This window comes from Macrotis lagotis, chromosome X (assembly GCF_037893015.1).
Source record: "Macrotis lagotis isolate mMagLag1 chromosome X, bilby.v1.9.chrom.fasta, whole genome shotgun sequence".
NCBI lineage: Eukaryota > Metazoa > Chordata > Mammalia > Peramelemorphia > Peramelidae > Macrotis > Macrotis lagotis.
In genome coordinates this window covers 519527081-519544498 of record NC_133666.1, presented here as the reverse complement: position 1 = coordinate 519544498, position 17418 = coordinate 519527081, and the positions used below count along the sequence as shown (strand labels likewise).

Genomic DNA, 17418 nt, shown 5'->3' with positions numbered 1-17418 from the left:
TACAGTATATAGTCCTTTTTAAAAAGTGTATGTTCTGATAGTGCTCAACCCTGTTGAGCTGTGAAAAGATGGAAATTTGCTGGGTTTGAAATTTAAAGATTTCTCCTGATTACAGGTCTGTACAGTTCAGACACCACAGCTGAGGAACAGGGACAAATCACATGGGAAACACTTGACTGCAATTAGGAAAAAGCAGTATGGAAGGAAACCATCATGGATTCTTGTAAACAAGGGCTTTGGGTAATATGAACCTGCTCAAGGCTGAATGGTGCTATCTATACATGGACTGTTACTGTATTATCAAAACTTGGTTGATTGCTAGTTACAATGTTAACTACAAATTTACCTGACAAAGTCTTTTTAACCTCTGGTATTTCTAACCCCAGTATTTAAGTGTATTTAATGAGAATCTGTCACCCAATTCTTAGTAAACCAGAGGTAGTGTGTTTGTGTGTGTGTGTGTGTGTGTGTGTGTGTGTGTGTATGTGTGTGCACGCGCATATGTGTGTATGAGAACCTATTGGGTCATTCTCAAGGTTACATGTCCAAATCTACACATTTAGAGCTTTTTCTTCTTTCCTTCCTTCTTTCTTTCCTTTCTTTCTCCCTCTCTCCCTTCTTTCCTTCCCTTCCTTCCTAGTCTCCCAATTTCCCTCTCCTTTTTCCTTCCTTTCTCTTCTTTCTCATACTTCTTTCCCTCAGACTTGAGGTCCTTTCCAACTTCAAGAGACTCTGCTTCTCTATTGTGCCCCCAGAAGACATATCCCAATTTTCTCAGCTTCTTCATTATTTACCAGCACTGTTAGAAAGAGTAAGAAGTCGAATCACTGGCACCTTGAATTTTATTCCTTCTTCAATAGGAGAATCAGAAGAATGGTTTATAAGAATACCTTCTTTACAGTCAGTTTCCTAAAATCATTGGCATAATCTGTAATTGTCTAGTAAAAAGACACTGTCAAAAAGGCGAAAGCCTCAACTCCAAATAAAATACCCTCATATTTCTAGTCTAATACCAAAATGCACATCTATTGATAAAGTTATCTAATAAGAACTGTTTGAAAAATAAATAAAAGAAAAAATTTTTAAAAGAAAATATTAGCGGGGGTCTAGGTGGCACAGTGAATAGAGCACCAGCCTTGGAGTCAGGAGTACCTGGGTTCAAATCCGACCTCAGACACTTAATAATTACCTAGCCGTGTGGCCTTGGCCAAGCCACTTAACCCCATTGCCTTGAAAAAATATATTATATATAAATTATGCTTCCACCTTTAATCAATAACCCGAAAGATTTAGATACAATCTAACCTTCCCTTTGCAAGAGAATTTTATTAGATTGGGTCAAATCAGAATCCTAATGCCAGAAATTATCCTTGAAAGTTGGAAACCAATTCACAGCCAAGGGGGGAAAAGGTGTTTTCTGTTACCCAGAAGAAAGGGATAATGAAGTTTATCCTACCTGACCAGGCACCCATGAGGAAGAGAAGCATGATTAAATAACTTTCTATTTAACACTTCAGTTATCAAACAGTCTTACACATCTGTCTCCTAGTCATTCTCTGATTTCTACCCAAAGGTATTTTTCAAACAATTTCTTGTCTTCCCAACTCATATGTAAGCTCACAGTTTCTATCCATGCCCTAAGTTCACCCTAACCATAAGTGCTAAAGGCTATATATATATAAAACTTAGAAAGATCTATGGATCTGTCCTTCTGATCTAATTACTCTGACTGTAAAGTACCTTCTTTCTCAAGTATATCATCCAACTAATGGATCAATAATGGCATTATTAAAATTATTAAAATGTTAATAGAAAAGACTGACTGGAAAAGTGATGGCAGTCCTGGAGGCCCTTATAAATCAAAATATATAGCACATCATGATACAGAAAATCTGGTTTTAATTTTTCTAGTGAATTGGCTTTTTGAAATTTAGTTTTGAATCTTTTTTCCCCTCCCCTTAAAATGAAGAGGAATAGGTTAACATTTTAGATGTATCAGAACTTCATATGGACCTCCTAATGACTAATCCTGAATTAAAGCCTATATGCTTTCTTAAAACTCTGATCTATGTTGTCTGAACCAGGATGGACATGGATCTACCAAGAATAACTTGTGCCAAAATACTTTTAGATCTTTTGTAAATCAGGAGAATGGCACTGACATAGAGTAACTCTTGATTTCAGCCAGAAAAATGAGAGAACTTCCATGAAAATATATGCTCTTTGTTGGATTGAAATGAACTGAAGTTGACTAAATGGTACGATGTGGGCAGGATGATAAGCCAACCACTCAGGAAGAAAGCAAGAAATAAACTTTTTGCTTCACAAATATTATCTAATTTGATATTTACAACAGTGCTGGGAGGTAAATTCTGTTATCATCTGAAAACTGAGGCAAACAGAGTGAAGTGACTTCCCCAGGGTCACAGATTTAGTAAGTATCTAAGTTAAACTAAATCTTCCTGATTCCATACCCAGGTTGCTAAGCAACCATTTCTGGAGAGTATTGAGTCTGGAGGGAGGTCTCGCATTGAGCGCCATAGATCTCTATCCTTGAATCAGTCACATTTAATATTTTTATTAATCATTTGTAAAAACAGAAAAAATGACTTGTTTATCAGATTTACAGTTTAAATAAAGAAAGTTAAGAGAGGTTATCACTGTAAATGGTAACCAGCATCAAAATTCAAAACAGTCTCAGGAGGTGAAACACTGAGCTTAAACCAAAATAACAACCACAACTTTAAAGGGATGAAATGTAAACCCATGTATATAAGAGCTTTTTTGAAAAAAACAATTGCAAAAGTACAAAAGAGACCAGACCAGTCTTAGCAGTAGTTCATGTGAAAAAGGTATTAAGACTTCATTTCATCACCAAATTGAAATAAACCTACAATATGACTTGATTATTGAAAAAATAATGAAATCTAAAATTGTACAGTCAAATAGAAAAAGGTTCTCTGCAGATCAGGAATATGCTTAGTATTTTTGTTCTATCATAGACTCCTTTGTCATTCTGGTGAAACCTGTGAATCCAGTTTCAAAATAATGATGTTAATTTCATGAACAAACTTAATAGGATTACAAAGGAAACAATGACATTTAAATACAATTATAAAAAAATTAAAGTAATATGACAAGCCCAAGGCTAAGAACTCTTGTAATATGGTCAGGTCCTCCCCAGTATTCATGTGTTTGGATGACATTGTGTTGATTACATCCAGATCCAAAACATTATAGAACATCCTAAATGAAATTCTTGATCATGCAAAAGAATCCAACCTAATACTATACAAACAAAAAGCTAAGAAAATAAAGAATGCTAATTGTCCAAACTATGCAATATAGGTAGATAACCAAAAAGTTGGTTTCTCACTTACCTTGGACAGACTATGAATAGTCCCTGAATTGGACCCAAAATTCAAAAAAAGAATAGGAAATTTGACTTTGTGAAATTACTTAGTGTGTTTAATGACCTGAAGTTTCACTTTGAAACCAAGGGTTTTAAGAATCATTATTCTTCTGGTGATGCCATATGACTGTGAGTTATGGAATGCTGGTGTCTCCAAGGAATTAATATTGCAGGGAGCCTAAAAGTAATGGAAACATCTTAACAGACATCAATCTCAAGACATTAGGTATAGAGGTCTGTGGTTCAATACAGAAAAATAAAAACAAACGATCTGAGTTCAAATATTGGTTTTATCACCAATTACCTGAGTGATTTTGAAAAAAGTTTCTTGATTTCTCTGGACCTCAGTTTCCTCTTTTGTAAAATGCAGCAGACTTAGATGATCTCTCAGGCCCCATTCAGATCTATGGACTTTTGATCCTCTAATCATACCTCTGTTGCTAATTGGAAAGAGGACAAAACTGGAAGTTTGTTGCTCTTCAGTCATTTCAGTCATGTCCAATTCTTCATGACCCCATTTGGAGCTTTCTTGGCTTTCTCCAATTCCTTTTACAGGTGAGGAAACTGAGGCATGCAGGGTTATGGGACTTCCCAGAGTCACACAGCTAGTTTTTCAGGTTGGAGTTGAACTCAGATTTGTCCTCTCTCCGGGGCCTAGCTGTCCAAAATGGAAGTTAGAAAACCTGCATTCTATTCCTGTCCCTGGTTCCATGTGGCTCAATTACCTGAGGTAAAAACACATGAAATCTCTGGATCTCAGTCTCTTCATCTATAAAATTAGAGATTTGAACCAGATGAACATCCTCCCAAGTAAAAAATTCCTAGTTTCCTATCTTCTCTTAATAACCTTTTTTTAATTCTCACATCTACAAATCTAGTCTTTAAAGAATGTATTTGTTACCTAGCTGTGTGGCCTTGGGCAAGCCACTTAACCCCATTTGCCTTGTAAAAGAAAACTAAAAAAAAGAATGTATTTGTTATTTCATCCTATAGAACTCTCAAATAATTCTCTAGCTGTGATAAGGAGTAGGACTTTCTTTTATTATCTACATTTACTTCTTTCCATTTCAAAAGTTATTCTGCAGTTCTAATATTCTGTTATTAGGTAAGAATTCTGTGCTCATTGTAAACATATTTGTCATGATTTTTATTACCTTTGCTCCCAACCCTTCCCAGTTGCTACCTTTCCAGACTGATAATTCCTACTCACTTTAGTCTATTTACCAAAGTAGTGCTCTCTCTCGCTCTCACTCTCTCTCTCTCATCTACCCCACTTCTTCCATCATTATAACTGATCACTTCTGTGCTCTCTCTCCATCTTGTGTCTGTCCAGAGTCACAGACTAATAACAGTTCAGGTAAATTTTGTATCAGTTTAGATTCAAACCATCCCTACCTCTTTTGTCCCTATATGGAACCACATCCTTCCCTCTCCTCTGCCTGAAATGCCTACCAAAAAAGCTTATAAAGATAATATTATCATATGTTCTGATGTGTATAATTTACAGATCATAAGATTATTGGTCATCAGGGGGGTTTTCTTGTGAAAAAGGCAACTTCTGGCTTATTTGTTGTTGTTCAGTTATGTCCAATTCAGTATGGCCCCATGGACCATATTTACACACCAATGCTGTCCCTGGGATTTTCTTAGCAAATATACTGAAGTGGAGTTTAAGTGACTTGCCCAGGGTCAGATAGCTAGTAAGTGCGAGAAGTTGAATTTGATTTGAGGCTTATCCTGACTACAGACCCAGCACTTTATCCACTGAGTCTCCTAAACTGCTTCTAGCTTACCAGAGAACTAAAATTGCATGATGTAAACTAATAGCTAGGTTGTGCCATGGATAGCATACTGGACCTAGAGTTAGGAAATCTTGTTTTCAAATATGGTCTCAGATTAACTGACTCTGTGACTAGGCAAGTCACTTAACTTCCATCAGCCTCAATTACCTAGTCTTTCAAAAAGGAGAATGATGGCACCTATTTTCTAGAATTTTATAAGAATAAAATGAGATATTTGTAAAGTATTTTGTTATCCTCAAAGTGCTATTTAAATGCTAGCTATTATTATTAATACTAACAATAAAATATATCTTTCTTTAATAGTGCTCTACTCAAGAGTATGCTTGTAAATGTTTAATAACCAGCTCTCCAGGAAAAAAACTAATAATTTATATCATACATTTTAAAGTTTAAACTATATTAATATTTTCTATAGTTCTTATAAATCGAGAAAAATAACAAGATAATAAATAAAACTCTTTATAGTGTTTAATGTTTTCTGAGATGTAAATGCTTACACTAAAAATTCAATATTTGAATTTCCAAGGTTGATCTAAACTGACTCTTATACACCCCTGGGTCTACTCCATCTTGCCACTCTACTCTTGGGGGGGGGAGCACATTCATCAAATTTTACCCAATGTACATTTAAATTGACAGATTGAATCCTATCAGTTATGATGACCTATCATCCTAAAATAATCAATGTGGGAGTATGTTATTCCAATAGGCAGTGACCCCCTCCCCAATCACTGGGAGTTTTCAAGTAAAAGCTGGATAATCCCTCATCAAGGATATTATAGAGAAGATTCATGATTTACATAGGGCTTGAGCAAGACAAGACAGAGTTTTTTTTCAAACAATAAGAAACTTCTATTAGATGTAGGACATAGAATTCTGCATATGGGGTTAGAAAACCTTGAATTCAAATCCTACATCCCAATCTTAATATTTAGGTGACCACAGGCAAGCTACTTAACCAAATCTAGTTTGCCAATCTGTAAAATGGAAATACTATGACCTAGTTGTTGTAAAGTTGTGAGACTCACATAAGATAATGATGCATGGAAAAGGCTTTACAAGTTTTAGCATGCAATGTGAGTATCAATTATTAAGGATCATCCTTTGCTTGGAACAGTCTGCCTCAGTATTTCAGGGAAGTGCAGCAATTATGCAGGCTTTAACCCTGCCTCAACTGGTTACCTGGCACCTGATAATACTGCTAGCTCACAGGGTTCCCAGCATTCAGGGCTTTCAACTTTGAGACAGATGCGAATATGGAAACTGTGGTCAGTGATTGATCCAAAATTATAGCCTGGCTGGTCATCATGAACCTGAGTTCCATTCCACGAGGAAGGGCTCGTAAGTCACAATCAGTTATTATGGCCTTTTTCAGCCAGGACGCAGGATAGTCCTCCTTCTGGAGGGTATGAGGAGGGAAAGGAACCAAAATAATTTTATCCAAAATAATTTGGTATGTTACTTGCAATCCAGGAGCATAAGAGACTGATTAAGCAATCATGGTTTTTCATTTCACTCTTCAAGATGGAAGTGTGGGCAGTGTCATAGTTAGAAAATATAGTCCTCGTGAGCTTTTTATCACCTTACAAAACACAGTTTGGGTTTATTTTCCCTGTTTTCTGGAACAGGAGATTTTTGTTTGTTCTCCATCAACACAGACATTTTTATGAATATACTAAGTCTTGCTCAGCTTTGCTGCAGAGTTCTCATCCATTTTCCATAAATCCTCAAGCCAGGGTTGTGTCTCCTCTCTTGTCACTATCATCACAATTAATAATTAAAGTACACAGTATTTTATATCAATCAACCAATGAATATTGTCTCTACTTGAGTTCAAAACCCTGTGTTCTGAGTGACCTTCAAAATAGCCCTTCATAGTACATAGGTTTAGGGGCAGCTAGGTGGCGCAGTGGATAGAGCACTGGCCCTGGAGTCAGGAGGACCTGAGTTCAAATGCAGACTCAGAAACATAATAATCATTTAGCTATGTGGTCTTGGGCAAGTCGCTTAACCCCATTGCCTTACCAAAAAAAAAAAAAAAAAAAAAAAAAACCATAGTACGTAAGTTAGATATGATTATCTCAATTTTAGAAGTGAATGATCTGAACCCCCATGGAGGGTGAGACTTGCCCAAAAATGGCCAGTGATTGAGCCAGAATTAGTATCTAGGTGACAGAGCCATCCATAGATCATTAATCATGGAAAGATCATTAAGAGATTGTCTGATCCAGTGAATTTCTTGCCAAATGAGGAAATGAAGATACAAGCAATTAAAGTAACTTGACCCTTCCATTGGATACAGGGCTAGGGCTTTTTATTTAATACTATATCCCCTTTCAGTAGAAATTCTCCACTAGAAGAATGCATCACATTCACACCTCCATATTTTTTCCTGTTCTTTTATTTTAAAGGTTGTATTGCAAACATTGTATTAAAATGTTCATATATATATATATATATATATACCACAAAAAACAGTAAGGCTATATTTATTGATTCATTTGAAAATACTAGAAAGTGGATTAATAGATTATTGGACAAAGTGTCAGAAGTCCCAGTTCCAATTCAAATTCTGCCATTAATTAACTATGTGACCTTGGATTATTCTGGGTGTCAGGTTCCCTGTCTATGACAAGACTTCCTTGTCCTTCTGACCTCCTATGACTTTTGTAAATGAGCTTATTTTTACTAATAATATCTTTGACTAAAGTCTGTGTTTTATCAAACCTGTGTTTCATCATATCATGACCTTGAGTCTGGGTTCTTAAAGGCTAGGTCAGTGGAAGGCAGAATAGTGAAATAGGGCTACCAAACTGGAAAGAGTTAGAGCTGATGCTATTCATCCCACTGAACATCAGCATAGGCGAGTGATAAAAAGCTAAAGACCAATGAGTTCACTACCAGGGATGGTTTGATCATACTAGCTTAGGACTATGTATTTAGGATGGAGGGTTTGTGATATGCATGGATAGGTGTTTGCACATTAACAGATACCAAGTCTTTTGAAGTATACACATAAACACCTAAAGCATTGTCCATAGTAAGCATTTAATAAATGCTATTTTATTCAGTCATTCATTCATGGGGCAACCATATTACTATAATAGTTTGTCCTTGCTGCTCACTAACATCAGTCTTTAAAGTCTAGAAGGAAAAGATATTTGAACAGATAAAGCTTCACAGGTATGGCAAAGGGGCATGCATGGGCACACACACACATAGTGTGTACACATATATACTCATGTATGTATGTACACATACATCTAAATATATTTATTGCTGTTGCTTGTCCTTTGTTCTTGAAGAAGACCATGACATCAGAAAGGTGATGCTATGACATACATGGGAATTGGATTTGAGTGAGTGGGAGTGCCATGCAAAGTCACTAGCCTCACTTTCTCCTCCAGAGCCATCCAGGTCCAGTGACCAGACTTGAATCATGATGACTAGATGCGAGGCAGTCAGGATTAAGTGACTTGTCCAAGGTCGCACAACTAGTAGAGTGTCAAATATCTGAGGCCAGATTTAAACTCAGGTCCTCCTGACTCTGAGGTTGGTGTTGTATCCACTGCACCACCTAGCTCCCAAAACACATGCACACACATACACATACACAAAATGTATCTGCAATGTATCATCTTCTTTTCCTGGAGAGAATAGGGCAATAGCATAGCAACCAGAAGAGCAATATTTTTCTATTCAGTCCAATGATTTCATTGATGTTGGGAACTCTTGATTAAAAAACCTACAAATTTTTGGCTTATTAATCTGAAAATATTTTCAAAATAATCATGGAATCTAGCCCCAAAGTAAGCCATTCAGTTTAGAGAGACTCACTCCCTCTTGTGACATAGTATTATACATGTGCACAGTTGTAATTGTTAAAACATATTTCTCTTATTGAGTCAAAATCTGCCTCTCTTCAGCTTTGACCAACTGCTCTTGTTGTTTTCTTTGAGGAGAAGGAAAGCAAATGGAATATTTCTTCTTCCATATCTATCTGCAAAAATATCCCTTCAAAAATTTAAACAAAACTATCATATTCACCTTAAGTCTTCTTTTCTCCCAGCAAAACATTCCTCACTCCTTCATACAGAACTCAGCAAGCATAGTTTTTTGTCTGTTCATGCTGTCAGCCTATCTTTCTTGGGTATTCTCCAATGGATCAATATCTTTCAATATCCTTGTAAAGATTGTTCAGGGAGGACAAGCACATCTGGAGTGAGGAATTGCCAAGCCCTTTTTAGGATTGCTCATCCACCTTAAGTGTCCATCTTTCATCTAACTCTCACCTGTGGCTCCAAGAGGCTGTAGCATGCACACCCTAGTAAAACCATCTGGGCAGATGAGCTAAACCAAGCTGAAGATAACCAATAGACCTCAAACCCATTGTGTTAAGAGAAATGTCTCCCCCAAGCATGTACCCTGAGGAATGGGCAGATGAGAACAATTTGTTCCAAAGACCACGAAAGTTTCTGAAGAAGGCACTGTGGAGCGCTTAGAGCTTGGTCATACATTGAAGATGCAAAGGTCATTCACTACATCCTGGGCCATCACTAATTGTCCTGACTTTTATCTTTCCACTGGTCCTAGATGACTCTGGAAGAGACAATGAGACTGACGATTTAGTGCAACTCTAAGCAATTTTCATATAAATCCAATTCACTTGAAAGTCAAGACATCACCCCATGATGCTATTGGTCCTCTTTGAAAACAAAAAATGAATAATATCCTTCCTAAAATATGGTTCTCAGAAATGAACATCATTGTCCAGCAATGATCTAACAAGTGAAGACTCTGGGACTCTAACCTCCTTTATTCTGGATCCTGTATTTCTGCCAAACTTTTCAAATATTAAATTCCTTAATGACTTCAGCACACTACTGAATCATGTTGAATTTGCAGTCTAAAAATCTAACTATTGAATCTTTATCAAACACAACTTTCCTATATTATTGTTGTTGAGTTAATCTTCTGAAACCAAGTACAGGAATTTCCACTTGTCTACATTCAGCTTCCTTTTCTTAGATTTATATATTGTTCAAGTCTTTCAACAATTTTTTTGGTTCCTGATCCTCTCTTCTGCTGTTAGCTATTCCTCTCAACTATGTGTCATCTACAAAACTGACATGCTTTTATCCAAAACACTGAAACAAATGTTGGATTCAGTAGAGCCAAGTAGATGCTTCACCAAAGATTTCCTCATTTAACAAATTCATTTCTTCCACAAATATTTATTAAACCTATATTGTCGGGGCAGCTAGGTGGCGTAGTGGATAAAGCAATGGCCTTGGAGTCAGTAATACCTGGGTTCAAATCCTGTCTCAGACACTTAATAATTACCTAGCTGTGTGGCCTTGGGCAAGCCACTTAATCCCATTTGCCTTGAAAAAAAAAAAACCTATATTGTCACATGGACTATTTTGTGCCCGACCTGTATTAGATCTCATGTTGATCCAATCAACCACTACCAGACACATTGTAATTTATCTCAAACATAGTAATGTCATTTTGGTCTTCTTTGATAATGAAGAACAAGAATCAATCAGATGCTTGAAGGAGATAGTTTAGATAATATCTAATATTATAACTCTCAGAAAACTTTTAGTATGACATATTGATATCAATCCATTATTTTTAATTATCTGGGTTTAGTAATTAAACTAGTTTGTAACCCTCTTTTACTATCATTAAGCCAATATCTATCTGCAAAAATATCTAAAAAATGTTCATTATATAGTATGTATAATTAATATTATCATTAAACCCATATATATATATATATTTTTTATATTGGGCAGCTAGGTGATGTAGTAGATGGAACAGCATCCCTGGAGTCAGGAGAACCTGAGTTCCAATTGATCTCAGACACTTGACACCTACTAGTTATGTAACCTTGGGTACATCACTTAATCCTGATTGCCCCACATCCAGGGATATCTTCAGTTATATTGATTCATAACTGTCAACTGGACTCAGATGACTCCAGAAGAGAAAGTGAGGCTGATGACTTAGCTAAGGACTCTCTCACTCAAATCCAATTCACTTGTTTGTCATGGCATCACTTCCCTGATTACATGATCTTCTTTGAGAACAATTGTTATCATCTTTTATACAAGAAATATAATGAGAGACTTTAACAAATGATTTGCTTAAACCCAGGGTACTGTACCTATAACTTTCTCTAATACTACAGTCTAGTAAACCTTCCCAAAAGGGAAATGAGATTATTCTGGTAAGACACATTCTTCATAACCCCATTCTGGTGTAAAGTGGTCACCTCTTTCCCAAACAAAGTACATTTAAAAACATATCCTAAAACTTTATCAAGAACCAAAATCAGTCTTGCCTGTTAGAGACTGTTGTGTATGGGAGCACTGTAAATTATCTTCACCTGGTATCCTTGAGCATCAGAGCCTTATCTTACTAAGTACTAAGGGAGTGGGAATGGATTAGAGATTGGGAAAGATATTTAAGCCCTGGAATTTGGTTCAATAAATGGAGACCTTGAAGACCTTGGTGTATAGGGAGAAACTTGTCTCCCAGCCCTCCAACATTCATCTGGGGAAGATTTAAGGGAGTACAGAAAAGGGACTCAACATATGATGTACAGAAAAGGGAATCAACACTTGCCAATTTGCAGTCACTTTTTGAAAGCATTTACTTATCCCTCATTCATACAACACTTTTCCCTCTCTATGATTCTTTAAAGATGAGGAGTCACATCACATCAGCATATACTTTTGGTACCCTGGACTGTAGCTCATCTAAGCCTCATATCTTGGTCCTGTGGATAGAGCATTGAACCTGGAGTCAGGAACACCTGAGTTCAAAATCTGATCTTAGACAGTCACAACTTTGTGACCCTATACAAACCACTTAACCTCTGTTTACATTAATCCACTAGAGAAGGGAATGGCAGACCACTCCAGTATCTTTACCAAAAAAAAAACTATGCATGAGATCACAAAAATCTCAGACATAACTGGACATTAAGTTTCATTCTATTAAGTTATAAAACTTCACTAAGACCTTTGGCCCACATTGTGTGTCTTTTATATATTTGATTATTTACATATTATGACCCCTCCTTGAGGGCAAAGGACCATCTTTCTGCCTTTCTTTATATCCTTAGAACATAGCACCATTACTAGCATGTATTAAATGCTTTAAAAAGACTGTTGATTAAGCAACAGATACTTGACTTAGATCTTCTTCCCTTAGGTGGCCATTATGTAGGTGTACTTGAGTTTAAGCCCCCATTACAGAATGTACTACTGCAAACCAAGGAATGCTAAGAAGTATGAAGTCAGCATCTTTCCTATACAAGCTATCTGAATACAACTGAGCATAACTTTCAGTTTCTGTTATCAAAGGACTGTGATCAAAGAGGATATCAAGCCATTCAAACCATGTAGCAAAAACCCAGTTTGAGTTCATGATCTTCTCACCATCTCTATTCAGTTTCTGGCATGAAATAATGGAAAATCAAAAAGATGAAAGACAGGAAGAGTGTCCATGGCTTTCTATTATAACATAGAACCTGGAAAAAGGTATCTGGGTATATCAGTACTTCAATGGATCTAGTGTGGATTCTCCATCTGATGTTGTACAAATTCCCATCCTATTAAATATCCTCCCATAAACTATCCCTAGAAGATCTGTCCAACATATTCTTCATGATGAAGGGATGACTGGGTTCTCTAAGACTGTGAATAAGAGTCATTATATCCAGTTAAAGAGGCAGTGTTCATTAGTAGATAGAGAACTGACTTCAGTGTTGGGAAGGTCCAAGTCTTGCTTAGGATACATGCTGTTTAAATGACCTGAACAATTCACTTAATCCAGTAGTGTCCCCAAATGGTTGTCTAACAGTATAAGTAGCAAGAGTTACAGAGACAATTGTTAGAAAGAATTCCCCTACCAGGAGTTCTCTATTCTAATAAAATTGCAGATCAAGATACCTCATCTCCCTTCTATTAGGAAAACAAAAAGCAAAAACATCTCTCTAATTCAGTCCTGGTGATGATTTCTTGCATGTATTTTGATAGCTCATTTAAATATGTCTGTGGAGCACATTAATCAATGATGACACAAAGAGAAATTTGCTGAGGTAAGCAAAACTCTACCCAGAAACTAGTGTTGGATATAGGTGTACATTATTGGCGTGAAAATGTTATAAATATGTGTGTATAGGATGTATATAAGTACATCATTCATGTGTGTGTGAGATCATGTGTTCATGTGTATGTTTGCTTGTTTAGATCTGCATATGTAGGAGATTGCAAGTGTGAGTGTTCATGTAGCTGGAGTATTTGCATGTAAGTGTGGGGGTGGTAGGTGGGTTTCATGCAGCCCCATGTCATGAGTGACGTAATTTCTAATCCCGACTGACTATGGCCAGAGAAATAATTCCTGAGCTCTCCTCACTGGGTCTTGGGCTTCCTAGATTTTCAGAATTAGGGCTGGCTGAGTCAAAAGTACCAGCTGCCTTGGGAAAGGGAAAGGTAGGCAGGTGCTCCCAGCAGGAATCCCATCCTATCCCTCCTGTGGACTGTTGTCTAGCCATGGTGCAGATGCCGAGTTTGAGCAGAAATCACCAGCTTTAAGGGAGCTGATCATTCTGGTTCAGTTTGTATTAAACATAAGTCTTGGAACAGACAGTGGGACTCAAAGTGACTGTCATACAGTGTTTTTATTTTGTCTGTACCTATAATATCTTCAGTGGATGAAGAAATCCCCTCTCCCACTGAGATGACACCTGCTCTCCAATTTTAAGAGAATTTCCTAGAACCACTTAGAATCTAAGCAAAATTTGAACACAGGTCTTCCTGACTCCAGGTCTTTCATACTATCCATTATACTATAAAATTGCCCGGCCTCTCCATTGAATGCCTCAGCTCAGTTTAATGAGCAATACTTTTAACTGCGATTCCCCTAGATGGGAAATCACAAATTTAAAACAATCAGCCTTATTCCTCCTATCTAGAACATCTCAACTGGTAATGATAGAGGTCAGTTGGAAAATTGAGAAATCAAAGCTTAAATCCAATTTACCAAATTTCATTCATTGAAGAGAAATCAGGTGAATAACAGCTTAAAAATCAGTACCCTTGTGTTCCCTGGGATCAATAAAGTGTGGAATTACAAGATATGGTTCTGAAATCTCCCTTCCTGCCTCTCTATCAATGTGAGTTTACAATATCTTAAGACTGGTGCATAGGATGAGTGTTCTTGCCAGGTATGGATCTGATCAGCAAAATTCATGAATCCTAGCATCTGGAGATGTTTCATCTCATTCTCAGAGAAGTGGAGACAATGAGAAGACTATACCTGATAAGAGAAACTCCCTGAGGTTTGATCTAATCCTGTAAGATATTTTTTAATTATTTTTTTTAGGTTTTTGCAAGGCAATGGGGTTAAGTGGCTTGCCCAAGGCCACACAGCTAGGTAATTATTAAGTGTCTGAGGCCAGATTTGAACTCAGGTACTTCTGACTCCAGGGCCAGTACTCTATCCACTGTGCCACCTAGCCACCCCTACTGCATCACCTAGCCGTCCCTTCTGATTGCTTTTTGCTGTGGAATGTAAATGATGCAGCAATTAGAATAATCAGCCCTGGAGTCAGGAGGATCTGAGTTCAAATGTGACCTCATATTATTAGCTGTGTGACCTTGGACAAGTAACTTAACCCTGATTGCCTCCAAAAATAAAGAGTTCTTTTTTATTTGTTGTGTTGTGGTTTCAGAGTAGGAAAGGTAGATAAGTATCTGAACCTGTGCTTTCATTGTTATTGGGAAGCAGTACCTTGCTAGAGACTACACAACTCTCAATAGATAAGCAATAATGCTTAGAAAGAATCTGAATATCTTGAAAGAGTAATTTCATCTTACAGGGATGAGTGATTTCTTCAGCCAACTTCATACTGGAAACAGGTCTCTTTGATGGAAGAATGTCACTCCCATGAATGCAAAAATTTTTCACTTTTATTTTGAACTATTTATTCTAAACAGAAAAATAAGATTGTCCACGAAACTAAAGATCTGTTATGTATAACTTGCTTTTCTTTTTAAGTATATAATCTATGTATACTATAGCTTTTAAAACTGTCCTGCTTGTCTGTAATCCTTTTTGACCTTTCTTATGTTATAACACATCATTCTTTTAAATTATCTTTAGTTTCCTCTTCCTATTCTAATATACTTCTTGGGGGAGCTTTTGACCTTGTATAGTTAGGAAGCTATATAAGATTGAAGTTGATGTGGGTGACATGTACTTTGTACTGAAAACACACACACAAACACACACACACACACACACACACACACACACACACACACACACATCCCCCAAGAATCCTTTATCATAGAGTATGCTTTGAAGGGGAGAGATCAGAAGGAGTTGAGTAGAAATGCACATTCACTGGCATCTGTTGACACTACCAAAGACTCTTTGAATCTTGCAGTAAACATGTATCTAAAGAACCCCACAGGAAAGGAACACAATTTAGGAAGCTCAAGGTTGCTCATTATTGATAATATGATATCAGAGCTTAAGTACACAGATGCTTTCATTTGATGCCTAAAAAAGCATGCTTCCCTTCTTCCTTCTGTTGTAGATCCTGGTGCCCCTGTGAAATTGCCTTGTTTGCCAGTGAAACTGTCTCCTCCGCTACCTCCAAAGAAAGTCATGATTTGCATGCCTTTAGGAGGGCCAGAACTCTCCCTTGCTTCCTATGCGGCCCAGAAGAGTGCCCAGCAGACCATGGCCCAGCATCACCATACTGTTCTGCCATCCCAGTTGCAGCACCAGCTCCAGTATGGCAGCCACAGCCAGCATCTCCCCTCCGCCTCCAGCTCACTACCTATGCAACCATCAGGTTGCAGGATGATAGATGAATTGAATAAAACACTGGCTATGACCATGCAGCGACTGGAAAGGTAAGGTCAGGTTTTCTATATACCCTGAGGGGAGGCTATTCATAGTGGGTCTAGACTCTAGAGCTGACCTAAGGCAATATAGTACTCAGAATTATGTTTGGAGGGTTCCTGTTCCCAGAATCTATCCTTAGAGGAATTCAGGGCCCAGAATATATAACACAGCATGCTTTTTTATAAAAAGTTTCTAAAGTTTATAAAAATAAAGTTTAAAAAGTTTATAAAAATAAAAGGTTTGAAGACTTGAAGTAATCACAGAAAACAAAATGGGAATTGGCAGTGGGGGCAGGGGATGAGTTGGGAAGGCAGAAGCCTTCCCCTTCTTTTGATAATAATGAAAGGAATTATGGGTTAACTTTATGTTGTTGTTAATCTAATTGCAAAGATACTTATTACTCTAGGGCCTATTCTCTGAATTAATTCCCCTACTACAATCTAGTTGTGTGACCTGGTGCAAATCACTTAACCTATATGAGTCTTAGTTTATTTATCTATAATATTAGAGGGTTGGGCTGGTTCATTGGCTATAAACTTGTGACATTAGCTGTGGTTTGTTGCCTACATTCATAATTTAAGGAAATGCTGAATTTCTATAAGAGGTTAGTGAAAATAAAGATGTAACTTTTTTCCAGTTTAAGTTCATGAACCTCTTGAAATCTATCCAACTTCCTTGGAACCCAGATAAAAGCCCTGAACTAGAGTTTCTTTCAGCTCTAAAATTCTATGATGCTGCAATCCTGATATCGCTCTTGTATAAGGTTTACTGTCCTTTAGACCATTGACCCTATTTCATTCATTTCCTCTCACAGAAACATTCTCATTAGTCTCATTTCCACCATCCAGTATAGTTCTTGATCTTCCAGTATAAAAGGAAGAGTGAGTTGTGAAAAGTGAGCTAATATAGCCTATACATTTTTCCCCAAACTGTGATATCCATGGCCTTCTCCCCATGTGATCAAACAGAAGTAAAGAAGGGCAAAAATGACTGCCACATACTGCCCTGCCTCTGGCAGAGTTGACATAAGGGGACCATTTTTGAACAGATTTCTTTATTAAGTTTAACTGTCCCTTTGCTTTCCTCAGTAGAACTCAATTTTATTGATTCTACCTATACAATATGTCTCATACCTATACATTTCTCTTCACTTACACAGCCATCACATAGTTGAGACTTTTATCAATTCTCCCTTGGATTTATGCAGTAGCAATCTTATCAGTGTCCTTAATCTAGATTTTAGGTTGTTTTATACATTAGCACCTTTCATGT

At 37.1% G+C, this 17418-nt stretch overlaps 1 protein-coding gene across 4 annotated transcripts in view; it reads left to right on the top strand.

Annotated features, from left to right (window-relative positions):
• The window catches only part of PHACTR1 (phosphatase and actin regulator 1), a 652586-nt gene that overhangs the window by 553591 nt on the left and 81577 nt on the right, over positions 1-17418 (top strand). For all 4 annotated transcript variants that reach the window (XM_074207811.1, XM_074207810.1, XM_074207812.1 and 1 more), the window contains one exon: positions 15833-16154. In XM_074207811.1, coding sequence (XP_074063912.1) covers positions 15833-16154 — 322 coding nt within the window. The remainder of the gene's footprint in view (positions 1-15832; positions 16155-17418) is intronic.